General features: G+C 38.8%; 1 protein-coding gene across 9 annotated transcripts in view; it reads left to right on the forward strand.

The window, feature by feature from the left end:
- The window catches only part of EYA4 (EYA transcriptional coactivator and phosphatase 4), a 244,302-nt gene that overhangs the window by 15,216 nt on the left and 215,608 nt on the right, over positions 1 to 13,478 (forward strand). For all 9 annotated transcript variants that reach the window (XM_032780517.2, XM_032780514.2, XM_032780521.2 and 6 more), the window contains exon 2: positions 7,180 to 7,281. In XM_032780517.2, coding sequence (XP_032636408.1) covers positions 7,249 to 7,281 — 33 coding nt within the window. In that variant the 5' untranslated portion in view covers positions 7,180 to 7,248. The remainder of the gene's footprint in view (positions 1 to 7,179; positions 7,282 to 13,478) is intronic.

Here is a 13,478-nt window from a genome sequence, read left to right on the forward strand (position 1 = left end):
TCAGAGCTCCACGCTGGGCAAACAGGAAATGAAATTCAAAAGTTCGCGGGGCTTTTCCTATCTACCTGGCCAGTGCATCCGAATTCAGATTGCTTTCCAGAGCAGTCACAATGGTGCACTGTGGGATACCACTCGGAGGCCAATACCGTCGATTTGCGGCCATGCTAACCCTAATCCAACATGGCAATACCAATTTCAGTGCAACTCCCCTCGTCGGGGAGGAGTACAGAAATTGGTTTAAAGAGCCCTTTATATCTTTATAAAGGGCTTCGTTGTGTGGACGGGTGCAGGGTTAAATCGGTTTAACGCTGCTAAATTCGGTTTAAATGCATAGTGTAGACCAGGCCTAAGTAATCCTAGGGTTCTCCTACAAACTTGTTTTCTGTCCCCCGCAGGAATCCTCATCCTTCAAAGGAACATTGAAAATACCACATGAGGTAAATCTCACTGCATTTCCCATGTACTTTCTCTCCATGTACACCTCTACCCCGATATAATGCGGTCCTCAGGAGCCAAAAAATCTCACCGCCTTACAGGTGAGACTGTGTGTTATATTGGGTTTGGTCCAGCTTCCCTGATGGTGATTTAAAGGGCCCAGTGCTCCAGCCGCTGTGGGGAGCCCTGGGCCCTTTAAATCACTGCCGGAGCTCTGGCAGCGGGGCTTGGGTGGAGATTAAAAGGGCCTGGGACTCCTTGCAGCAGCCAGAGCCCTGGGCCCTTTAAATCACTGCTGGAGCTCTGGCAATGGGGCTCAGGCGGTGATTTAAAGGCCCTGGAGCTCCACACGAATTTGGATATAATGCGGTAAAGCAGCAGGGCTCGGTGATTTAAAGGGCCTGGGGCTCCCCACTGCTTTACCGCGTTATATCCGAATTCACGTTATGTCGGGTCGCGTTCTATCGGGATAGAGGGATATTGGTTTTCCTCAAGAGCAGCATCTACCTATGTTATCAGACTGTCATGACAGCAAGTTTTTTCTTTATCAATTATTTATTATATTTAAAACATTTAAAGTTCTTTAGTGATTTATTCTCCTTTGCAATTACAAATAGATATCTCATTTTGTTGTAGGGTTGTTTTTAGTAGGGTCATCATTTCTTTCTACGAAGTACAGTATTCACACTACTCAAAGGGAAAATATAAAAGTTAAGCTTATAAAATTAAAAAATATTTAACCGCAAGCTATCAAAAACCAGCTATTCTAAGACTACAATATGAGATGCTAAGAGTCTTTATAAGAATACACTGTAGAAAAACTAACTGCTTTCTACTTTTGCTAAAAACAGGGAAGACAGACAGCTGGACACCTTGGGTGGGATTTTCAGAAGGGCTCTTCTTTGGCCTAATGTTGCTCCATGGCTTCCATAGGAACAAGGTTAGGCAGTCACTGAGCACATTTGAAAATCCCATCTTTTATGCATACATCTGAAGAATCTCATGTTGTGGGTAGAAGAAGTGCCAGAACCCTTAACAGTGTGCAAAAATTAAGTTCCCAAAGTGAAATCCTGGTCACTTGAAATCAGATAGTTTTGCCATAGACTTCAGTGGCGCCAGGATATTCCCCTGAGTTTTGAGAAAGATTGGAATATTTCTGGAGAGAGAGAGAAGACATAGGGGTATAGGATGAGCAGTGCAGCAGTAGGCGTGCTCTGAGAAGCCAAACCAGAAGAGAGAGCTGGAATTGAACTTTTTTCCCCTTATTGTTAACTTAAGTATTAGTCAAATTAAAACCCAGGAAAGGGGCAATTTTTGTACCTCCACACAGTGTGTGGACATGGTTTAAAGTGCAGGTTGGCAAAACAACTGATCATATATACAAGCATTCCCAGGAGCACCAACCTATGAAGAGTTTAAAATAAATAAAAAGCTTCTATAGCCCTTGACTTCTAAGACATTTTAATTCGCTTTAATTATTGCACATGCTGATTGTGATCATGCAGTCATTATTGGAGACGTCAGTGGGAGTTTTGGCTATAGCTTTAAAGTAGTGTTTTGTTTGTCAAACTAATCGGTTTTTACTTCCAGAATTTAGATATGATAACTATTAGGTTTTTGTTTCCACAGAATCCTTTTCTCTCATGAAGTATGCCTTAAAATTGTATGGAATAAATATGACCTGTTGTATTGCGTCTTGCTAGTCGAGTTTAAAATGGGGAGTGAACAAAATAATAAGATTTATTATTGGTTGGATTTAAAATAAGGAGGGAATGGTTGAAAATAATAGCTTTTTTTCTGTTGGGCAAGAACACAAATGTTTTTTTTCTTTTATGATTGTCTTATGTAAGAAACATTTTAAGTCAAGAGTAGGAAGAAAAAGATGCTATTATTACTTTTTAATCTACTACACTTAATACCAAAACTATTGTTTACATTACTTTATATTTGTCCCAGACACATCGCTTTTATTTCATATATGACACAGTTCTCCCTCAAAATTACTCATCCTATTCCTTCTCTGAACATGATGCCATTGGAAACTCTGAGAAAGCAGCATAGTGCTTTTGTGCCCCTTTAAAAGATTCTTTTACAGTGAAATTGTTATGATGGAACAGCATTTTTTAATTTCATTGAATAATATTCATTGCACTGGAATACACAGCTTCAGTATCCAATGAAATCAAAAGCTTTGAGTTGCTTCATGCCTTTTATGCACTTTATTTTCATGAACATTTTCTTTTAACACCAGAATAAGTTAATATTACAATAAGTCACATATATAATATACAGACAAGTAGGTAAAATAATGTTGTAAAAAAGCATTTCCAAGTTAGGACATGCCAATGTGTGATTGCCTGTGCATCTTTAATTCCACCTCCTATGCATTCATTCTGTGCACAGGAGTTTTATGAAAAAATAGTATGTGATCATGTAATTAGAGTATGTCATCAAGGGTATTCTGCACTGAATAGGGAATTATTCATTCCTCATTATCTTCCCTAGGGCTCTCATTGATATACTATCTCAGTGCCTCACAAATATTAATGAAATTATCTCCTTATCACCTTTGTGATATAAGAGTGGATGCTGAGGTATTCTCCTTAATTTACAGATGGGGGAGTTGAGACGAGGCTGAGGCCACACACTGGAAGAGTGGCAGAGCCAGGATTAGAATTCATGTCCTTCTTACTTCTGATGCTGTTAATTTCTGCAAACCAAAGTACCTTAATTCCAGCTCCCATTGACATCAGTTGCAGTTGAGTACTGAGAACTTCTATATATCTGCATGAGGTATCTCACGTTGGGAACCCAGAAAATGAGGAATGCACAGTTATAGCCATCTGTCAAACTTTTGTATTAAGTGGCTTCCTCAGCATCAAATAGAAAGCCTGTGGAAGAGAGAAATCTCTTTGTGGCTGTCTACATAAGAACATAAGAACGGCCGTACCGGGTTAGACCAAAGATCCATCTAGTCCAGTATCCTGTCTACTGACAGTGGGCAATGCCAGGTGCCCCAGAACGAGTGGACCTAACAGGCAATGATCAAGTGATCTCTCTCCTGCCATCCATCTCCATCCTCTGACAAACAGAGGCTAGGGACACCATTCCTTACCCATCCTGGCTAATAGCCATTTATGGACTTAACCACCATGAATTTATCCAGTTCTCTTTTAAACGCTGTCACCTGCCTTAATCATAAGACCATCTTTTCTCTTTATTTATTTCCCTATTTTATTCTCTACTCACATTCCAATTTCTAGAGCAAATGAGGCAGTGATCCTACAAACAGAATAATTCACTACATAACCCTTATTAATTCCCAGAGCATCTATTCTGTGCACTTAATGAGTCAGGGATCCCTTGGAAAAAATAGTATATGACCATATAATTAATCACTATCGTAATGCATATGCATAATGGGGGCCCAATTAAGGTTGCATGGGGAGGTTATTATGGTAGGCCCCACAGACTTCCCTGTACTTTGAAAAGGTAATTTTTATTGAAGCAAGGGGAGGACACATTCTCCTCCTAAATGATCTGTGTTAGAGGAAAATGCAGAAAAGACAATACTGTTTTGGAGCTCCATTTACCTAAGTTATTCTGGAGGTAGTTTGAGACCCTGTAGCAGTCTAGAAATGGAAGGGTGCAAACGGCTGAAAGCTACCTTCATTCTCCAGTCCCCATGGCTGAAAGTTTTGTGTTGCACTTACAAGAAGTGCAGTACAAAATCTCATCGTACAGGTTTTGGATCAACTGGAACACTCCCCATCAATCTGATTATTTCCTCATAACCCTAACTTTCTGCTGAATAGAAGATTGCAAACAGTCACTGCTATTGGACAGACCACAACCTTGTTATCTTCTAAGCCAAAATCATTTTTTAAAGCATCATATGTATTACTTACAAGCAGCTTAAGGGAATTATCAAAATTGTTTTTCATTGCTCTTAACTTATGTATGTATCACTAGTAAGAGACGCATGTTTCTGTTCTAGATCCAGTTCTGGAAGTTACAGCTTTAAAGCTGATGAAATGTTTTATGCACCAAGATAAAAAAAAAATGCATTTGTTGATCAGGAAATCAGGAATCCTCCTAATGAAGACACTTCTTGAAAAGATAAAATTTTTATCTCGAAGCATAAAACACTTCATCAGCTTTAAAGCCACATCTGTGAGGACTGGATCAAGAACAGAAACATATGTTTTTCTTCTTACTGGCTTGTCTGTGAGTTTAAAACCAATAACAGTTTTTTAAAAACAGTTGAAGACAGCTAAAAACACTTGCAATATAGGAATAACAGTACTATCCTTCTCTTTTTAAATCTGGTTCTCTTGATAGGATAAACTACATGATTGAATTGGTAACTGGATTATTGGCTCATAAAACAGCACAAGGTTGCTATTATCCCTTAATTTTATATCTTTATTAGGGAGTAATGCAGGTCTTATTTGAATCACTGAATTATCTAATAGCTTCCCCACCCCTTACAAATTTGTAGAACTCACCCTAAAGAATAGAGTCTCAATGTAATTGGTATAGTCATCATTAGAAAATTGTGTAAATAATTAATGTGTTTGTGATTACTTACAATGATGGTTTTAACTTGGTTCAAAATGTAACGTCATTTGAGCTCTTAAAATATTAAGAGTACAGTACAAGATATTTACCTAAGTATTAATTCAGGAATTATTTAATCATAACAGTTCACTTGACTTTTGAGACAACATGAAGATAAGCAATATAGCTCTCCTTATAGTATCATAGTACATTTGTGCAAAGTTAGAATAGGTCTAACTGAGCCAACAAAAACGTTTTGAAATTGATGAAAAATATCAGGCATATTTAGAGTAATACAACTTATTATATAAGTGACATCTCTAATTATACATTCCTGTGGTGGTATTTCACGTATAAATCATTCAATAAAGACCAGTTAACTAATCAAATTCTTTCCAAGTTCTATGTGGCATTGGCACATATTTTATTCATTTATTTGCCAGTGGTATCAGTGTGAATAAAATTCATTTATGTGTATATTTTTGGAAGTGTATACACAAACTCTCTGGGTGAAATCTTAACTACACTTAAGTTAATGGCAATAGGGGCAGGATGTGTATATGTAAATTATTTAAAATATCAATAAGCTCTGTTCTTTCAAGAAAAGATGTGACAGCTGTCTGTATTGACTTCAGTTGGGTTTGGATCCAGCTGTTAAAGATGTGAAAATGAGACCACTAGTGCTAGGTATTATGGAAGCATCATTCATTCACGGTTCCATAGTTAGGGTTGAGTTGAGTTTTGCACTTAAAGCAGGAATTCAGCCACTTTGTTTATGTATGAAGTATTAGTCTTTGAGTGCAGAATTCATTTTCTAAGTGTTTACAAGTAATTGATTAATTAGTGTTTGTGGGGTGCAGGATAGGGTAGATTTGGGAGGTAGGAAGGGAGGGAAATGTAGAGAGGTGCAAGAGGCAGGTGGAATTTGAGGTTTGTGTGCACAGGAGAATGTGGAGGGCAGGAGGGAGTGGAATACAGTCCCAGCTGCTTTTGTAGAGCTCTGATGGTGTCAGTGCAGCTTAGCTGGCAGGTGTGCTCCAGCTGCTTTGTGCTGCTCCAGAAGGACATAAAGTAGCTGGAGCATACTGGTGAATATTGTCATAGAAATTAAAATTTAAAATAAATTATTTAAAATTGCTAATTCATATCTTCAAATCATTAGAAATATCACCTGGTAACTTTTTTCTTTAGATTTCTTGTTTACTCTTCATGTATAAATTTTTTTGATTAAACGCAACCAAAAAAAAGGAAACAAACAAAACAACAAAGGGCAAAAAATGCATTCAAACAAACAATGAAGTATGTATTTCCCTAGTTTAACATGTTTGGATTTCTTTGCAGGTTAACCTGAGTCTGAGTGTCCTACATTTATTATGCTTGGCATTTTACCCTAAATTACTGCTGTGTACTCTCAACCTTAACGTCATGTTAACATCATTTTTGTCTAGTAAAATGGCCATGGCTCTGTAGTTAGGGTTGCAGTAGTCATTACACCACTGATCTCTTAAGTCACAAAATGTGCATACTTCAAATTACATCATTTGATGCAGTGATGTGGGTTACTCATTCTATTGGAGAAGGTATAGAGACAAGATAATTAAGGTAATGTCCATCATTTAACACACTGTAGGGAGCTGCCTGCTTTAAGTCACTTTGTGTATTTTGTTTAACCCTAAAGGAGTTAAATGGACATTAGAAATAAGATAACATTCTGATAATTACATAATAATTTTTTCCCGCTAGCTGCGTAATGACTATCATTAATAGTAATCTTTAAATGAGAATTATGTGTTTTTGTTCTGTGTTCTATACCCACTTTTCTAATATTTACATCCAAAAGTTATCTTTTGCTGTCTATTTAAATAGCTGCTTTCGTTAAACATTTTTAGCTTTTCTACTGCTTTGTTTTCAGAACTTTTTTTTTTTTCTGGCAGGAGCTGAAGAATTATTACTTAAATATGTGTTTCTGTTTGTGTGTTTCAAATAGTTTCTGCTTTCCAAAATGACACTAGGCATGTTGAAACACAGAGTAAAATCCTGGCCCCATTGGAGTCAGTGGGAGCTTTGCCATTGACTTCAGTGGGGCCAGGATTTCACCCAGAATGTTTGTTAATACTGGACGTGCTTTGGAAGTAAGAATTAAATCATGACGCTTCTTTCTTTCTTTCTTTCTTTTAAATGTAGAAACCTCAATTGTAGTTTAAAGGGAAGATACTTCTGTTGTGGGTGGAAAGAAAAAGAAAAGTTACCTCCATGGAAGATTCTCAGGATTTAAATGAACAATCAGTAAGTACAAATTCAGTGAAGTTTTATCAAAGAAATTGCCATAGTGTTCTGTATGCCATGTTGAAAAGGATGCCTTCAGAAATTTCTCTTTGAGAATGGATGTGAGAATTGTATCAGTACTGGTTTCTTTGAACAAAAAGACCCTGGGGACCTTCTGGGAATCTAGGTTCAAATAACTTTTTAGGTCAGAGGTGAAGTGAGTTTTCTGGTCTCACCGTTGTCTATTCTTGCACATTACAAAATCACCACACAGTTCAGCAGGGTTTGGCAGAATTGAAATAGTAAGCGTTGATGGACATAATTGAGGTACACTGGAAGAGCAGTATATGGAGACCTTGCATAGCATCTGTCTGCATTGTGTCTGGCTCAAATCATTCTGTCAAAATATACTTTCATATTGCCTGTATTGTGAATTCACACACACACGGAGCTATTTCAGTGAGGTTAAGATCTGATAAATGTTATCATTTATAGAAAATTAAGGCTAATATTCCTTGTCTTACTAGTTATGCTGGAGGAAGATCTTACATACAGTGGGCCAAATTCTATAGATATATTGGTACATTCCCACTGAAACCAGTGTATTGCACTGGTATAAATGAGAGCAAAATGTATGCTGCTATACATAGGCCAGTAACTTCTGTTCATGAAGTGTTCATGAAAGAACTGCTGGCTCTAACTCTGCAACTCATTGCTTTTACTTTGCAAGATCTTTTAGAACACAAGCATATTATAAGCATAACAATTTTTGTGGGAAAAGTTTAAAGCACGGAACATTTAATTTAGCAAGAAAGGGAGCAATGTGTACAAGGTTCCTTACCATAAAGATAAGGACATTTATTCCTTAGGCTGCATATTAACTCCCTCCCTACCAAAAATCTTTCACTTTATTGCTGAATAATTGCCCTGCATATGTAATGCCTATTCTAAATTAAATAACTTGGGGCTCTATCATGACTCAAAACCTTCACATGAACCATACAGAGGGAGGGCCCCCTGTTCCATGCAGAGGGTGTTCCATAGTCTGGAGACCTATTTAAGGGGGTGGAGGAGGGCTAGAGCTATTGGTTAGTTGGAAGAAGTGGGGAAGTTGTGCATCATCTTCCCTTGGTCCTGCAGTGATCATCCCAAAAGATAATCTAGGGGATCCCCTCCATAGTGCTGGAGGGAGCTGTGGCCGGGATAGTGCATGGTAGTGTTGCTACAATGGAGCTTAACTGCTAAGTACCAGGAACAAGAGCTGCAGGGTTGCTGGACTGCTGCAGAAGTGCAGAGTCACTGTATGGAAGGCTTTGGCTCATTCTGATCTTCCTGGGACTCCAAGCATCTGAGGGGATCAGCAGAGACTGGGGACTGGTTCCATGTCCTATGTTGCAAAGCATGCAGAGAATCCTGCCTCATCCTCCTTCGACAGAAAGATTGGGAAAAATCTTGGCAATTTCTTGTCCTTTTTCTCTAAGGAGCAATTGGGTGGCCCAATATTTTTATGTCTGATACATACAGGTACACTATCTGCATAATGGATTAGTTGTAACATTTTATTGTAACACAGACTTTTGTAGGTAATAGGAGTGCAGAGAAGAATCTGAGAACAGTACTTTCAGTTTTTCATTCTTAAAATTTCAGTCAGAACAAAAGGATTTCTTCCTTTTTGGATAGTGGGGAAAAATAATTCACTCCTCAACTGACAACCTTAAGTATAAGATTTTATGCTGAACCATGTTTTCATGGATGATTTAAATATCCTTTAAAATAACTGTTGAAACACTGTGGTGGTACTACATGGTACAGCTGTCTTTATCTAACATAGGGGTTCTCCAGCTTCATTGTGCCGCAATCCACTTCTGACAACAAGAGCCCAGGAGTAGGGACTGAAGCCTGAGCCTGGCTGACCCCTGCCTCCCTGGGCCAGGATCAAACCAAACTCCAAGAGCTTCAGCCCTGGGGAGTGGGGCTGTAACCTGAGGCCTTCTGCAGTGGGACTCAGTCTTCGACTTCAGCCTCAGGCCTCTCAGCAAGTCTAATACCAGCCCTGGCAAGCCCATTAAAATGGGTCGCGACCGACTTTGGGGTCCTAAGCCACAGTTTGAGAACTGCTGACCTAACATATTCCCAACCAGCACTTGAGTGTGTAAGAATTAAATGGCATTCTTATTAAATAAAGTTATATAAAGGTCATAAATGACTTTAAGTAAAGATTCTTGTCTTTTCATACCTGAGGTAATTCCTCTGTGCAATTGCCTAATGGAAATATTAACAGAAAATAGATCCGTAAATTTAAACTTAGTACAAAAAGATGTATATTATTGGTCATGATGGTTAAACTGTTTTTGCAGCATTGGATGTTTGATAAGTGCATATTTAACAGCCTTTTTAATATTAAACGTAGTCTAATTTCTATAATATTCTTCATAGTTAAAATGTAGCTTTCAACTATTATATGAAAACCATCTAACAAATTACAAGGTGAGGTGAAAGTTGAGCTCTGATAATTACTGTATATGGAGGCAGCACTTGCTGTCATTACACTGTTATTAATGGTATAATGCTTAATGGCACAGAGGATCATAAATTCAAGGCAGGATTTATGCTTTTTAGCTCTGCTAACATTATATGTGGTGGTGGTGGTAGTATTACACACCAATAGGCCCCAGCAGATTTCTGGGTGCCATCATGCTAAGGTAGTAGTAAGAAATAGTCCCTGCCCTGAAGAGCTTACAGTCTAATCAAGGGTTCTCAAACTGGGGGTCCTGACCCATCAAGCGGTCGCAAGGTTCTTTTGTGGGGGGGTTGCAAGCTTTCAGCCCCCAACTTCACCTCCAGCATTTATAATAGTGTTAAATGTGCTTTGAATTTATAAGGGGAGGTCGCACTCAGAGGCTTGCAGTGTGAAAGGGATCACCAGTACAAAAGTTTGAGAACTGCTGGATAGACAAGACAGACAGACAGGGTGGGAGAAAGGAAATATTGTTTCCTTTGGTGCCTAACAAAGTAGTGCCACATTGTTCCCCTATGCTGCCAATGCAATTGTTATGTGCTGGACAGTGGTTCATTTTAGTCCAGGGCAGCACTATATTGGTATTGGGTGGGAATCATTCTTTTGTAAATGTTTTATTGACTGATGATGATGATGATGATGGATTGCTTTACTTTTAGAAGTTTCCAGAACTGACAGGTTGTTTGTTCAGAGTGACAGGAGGGCAAGACAAATAAATTTTAAACCTGTGAACCATTGCATCTAAATTAACCTTATTTTTATTATGCAACAGTCTCAGCAGGAATTCACCGTGATCAACTTTAGTTCTAAATTGCTCAGTACACCTCTACCTCAATATAACGCTGTCTTTGGGAGCCAAAAAATCTTATGGCGTTATAGGTGAAACCACGTTATATCGAACTTGCTTTAATCCATTGGAGTGCGCAGCCCCCCTCCCCCTGGAGCGCTGCTTTACCACATTATATCCAAATTTGTGTTATATCAGGTCATGTTATATTGAAGTAGAGGTGTAGTGTATTTTTGAAATGGTTGTCCCATCTTCCTGAGCCAAACGTTGAAGATTGAAAAAGCAAAACAAGGTAAAGGGGGAAAAACAAAGCTATAGGAAATAATTCTTCCAGGTGGTGTCAGCTGCAGCAAGTGCCACGTTCAATATCTAGGGGTTTCTCTTAACATTACAAAACAGAACTGGCTTGAGCCCCCATCCAGTAATCTGGGAAAACTGAACACCACCTCTAGGCACCTTGAAAGGTCTGTCTACAAAGAAAAACATACTGCTGGTCAGTCAGCAAAGAAAAACCTGCGGCTGGCCCATGCCAGCCAGCTCAGGCTCACAGGGCTCGGGCAGTGGGGCTGTTTCATTGCTGTGTAGATTTTCAGGCTAGAGTCCGAGATCTGGGACCATCTCACCTTTCAGGGTCTAGAGCCTGGGCTGAAACCAATATCTGAACATCTACACCTCGATTAAACAACCCAGCTGTAGGTTTTCAACTGCAGTGTAAACATACCCTAGGATTTCAGTCCAGCAGGTGGAAACTCCTGTCCTCACCCTCTCTAATTTCTACTTGGCTTTGGCATCACCACCAATTAGGGCATGCTAAATATAGTTCTGCTGCCCTTTACTCATGCAATGAGGATAAAAACATTTCATTATCCCTGCATTCAATAGTAAAGTGAATTGTTACCTAAAACAGCCAAAATTGATCACTTTGCCACAGCAAGTCTGTCTGCTGGTCATCAGGTATATATTCATGTCTATGCAAATATGGTCTGCTGCTGAGGTCTTTTCCCCCAGTTCATCACTTATGCATGACTAAAAAACCCATGAGCTACTTATGTATTGATGAGCTGATTAAAATGATAGAACTACCAGGTTTTCAAAAGTAATTACCATAAAATAGAAAAGAATCACTCTAAAATGGACAACACTAAGCCTGTCATAAGTATCGGCAGTTTCTGATATCAGTGACCACGATGTGCTATTGACTCCTTAGGGAGTAGAGAGACAATGTGGATGAGGTAATATCTGTTATTGGACCAACTTCTGTTGGTGAAGGAGACCTGTGTTTTGATCTACACAGAGCTCTCCAGCTTCTTTGGGGAATAGATTGTGTGTGTGTGTAGCGGTCCCACCCCAAGGTTTTAGTAAGTCACTGAAGAAGATTGTGAGGTGTTTTGGGGTGCATTGTCAGCCATAGGCTGCTTATACTCATTTTGATTTTTTTCATCAAACCCAAAATACTGTAATCTCAATGTCTGACTTTGGATCTGAATGAGAGTGGTCATAATTCAACCCAAGTAAGGCAGGTGGGATGGTGGTTGGAGGGGAAACTGAGCAATGGGTATGTGATGCTGGTTGGTTGAGATGAGTTATTTGGGTTAAACCTTATCTAAACTGTTGTTGAAGAATTGCAATTCTTCAACAAAGAAACTTCAAAAACAGACTCCAAAGTGAAGCTGCAGAACTGGAATTAATTTGCAAACTATATACCGTCAAATTAGGCCTGAATAAAGACTGGGAGTAGTTGGGTCATTACAAAAACCTAAACTTAATTTCCGCAATACTAATTTCTCCCTGCTGTTGTTCATACCTTCTTGTCAACTGTCTGTAATGGGCCACTCTTTTATCACTTCAAAAGTTTTTTTTTCTCCCTTGGTATCCTGCCGTTAATTGATTAATCTCATTAGACTGACCTAACACTTAGTAAAATACCCTCATCCTTTCATGTATTTATACCTTCTCCTGTATTTTTAACTTCATGCATCTGATGAAGTGGGTTCTAGCCCACAAAAGCTTATGCCTAAATAAATGTGTTAGTCTCTAAGGTGCCACAAGGACTCCTTGGGTTTTTTTACTATTCAGGAAAGCACTTAAATATATGTTTAAATCCTGTTGACTTGAAATAGTTTTTCTCTGCAACCATAAAGATTACAAAACTTTTTTTAAATGGAAGCTGAAATACTTGTATAATCACCTCATCTAGGAGTTGGAGCTTTAAGAAAAATACCAAATGCTGCAAGATTTGTGATAAATTCACAGATTGGTGATGCTGAGTTAGAGAGAGTCAGGGAGGTGCTCCCCGTCGTCCATGCAAGGGAGACCAGCACTGCTGGATGAAGTCTTTGGTTGAACTAAAACATGTTGCTGTATTTTAGAGACAATGGTAGTATGTCTACAGAGAAAAAGTTCTTCACAGGCTTGAAGCCTTTTAGTGCAGGTAGCAATAGCAATGAAGACTGTACAGTGGGAGCTTTACAGTGGGCCAGAGAGCCGAATACATACTTGGGGTCTGGCATGTACTACCTGCACTGAATCCTGCATTGTACTGTCTTTACTGCTGTTGTTACTCCTGCTCGCTGAATTGAAGCTAGTGGCGCTTGACTAGCCCATGCACAGCTTTTGCTGTGTAGACATACCCAACGGCTTATTCATTCAGATACTTCTGATGCTACCTTATGAAAAGAAAGCAGTGGAGAAAGGTTAATGTAGGACCATTTGAAAAGTAAGAGAGGAAACCTCAATAAGAGAATTTGAGTAGCTGAGAATTGAAGAGTTTTGCAAAATAGTTTGTTCATGTTAGGAGACCAATTAAATTAGAAATAAGGAACTAATGTTTAACACTCTGGGTGATTAACCATTGGAACAAATTATCAAGGAAAGTGGTGGATTGTCCATTCTCCATCTCTTGGAGTCTTTAAA

This window comes from Chelonoidis abingdonii, chromosome 3 (assembly GCF_003597395.2).
Source record: "Chelonoidis abingdonii isolate Lonesome George chromosome 3, CheloAbing_2.0, whole genome shotgun sequence".
NCBI classification, from domain to species: domain Eukaryota; kingdom Metazoa; phylum Chordata; order Testudines; family Testudinidae; genus Chelonoidis; species Chelonoidis abingdonii.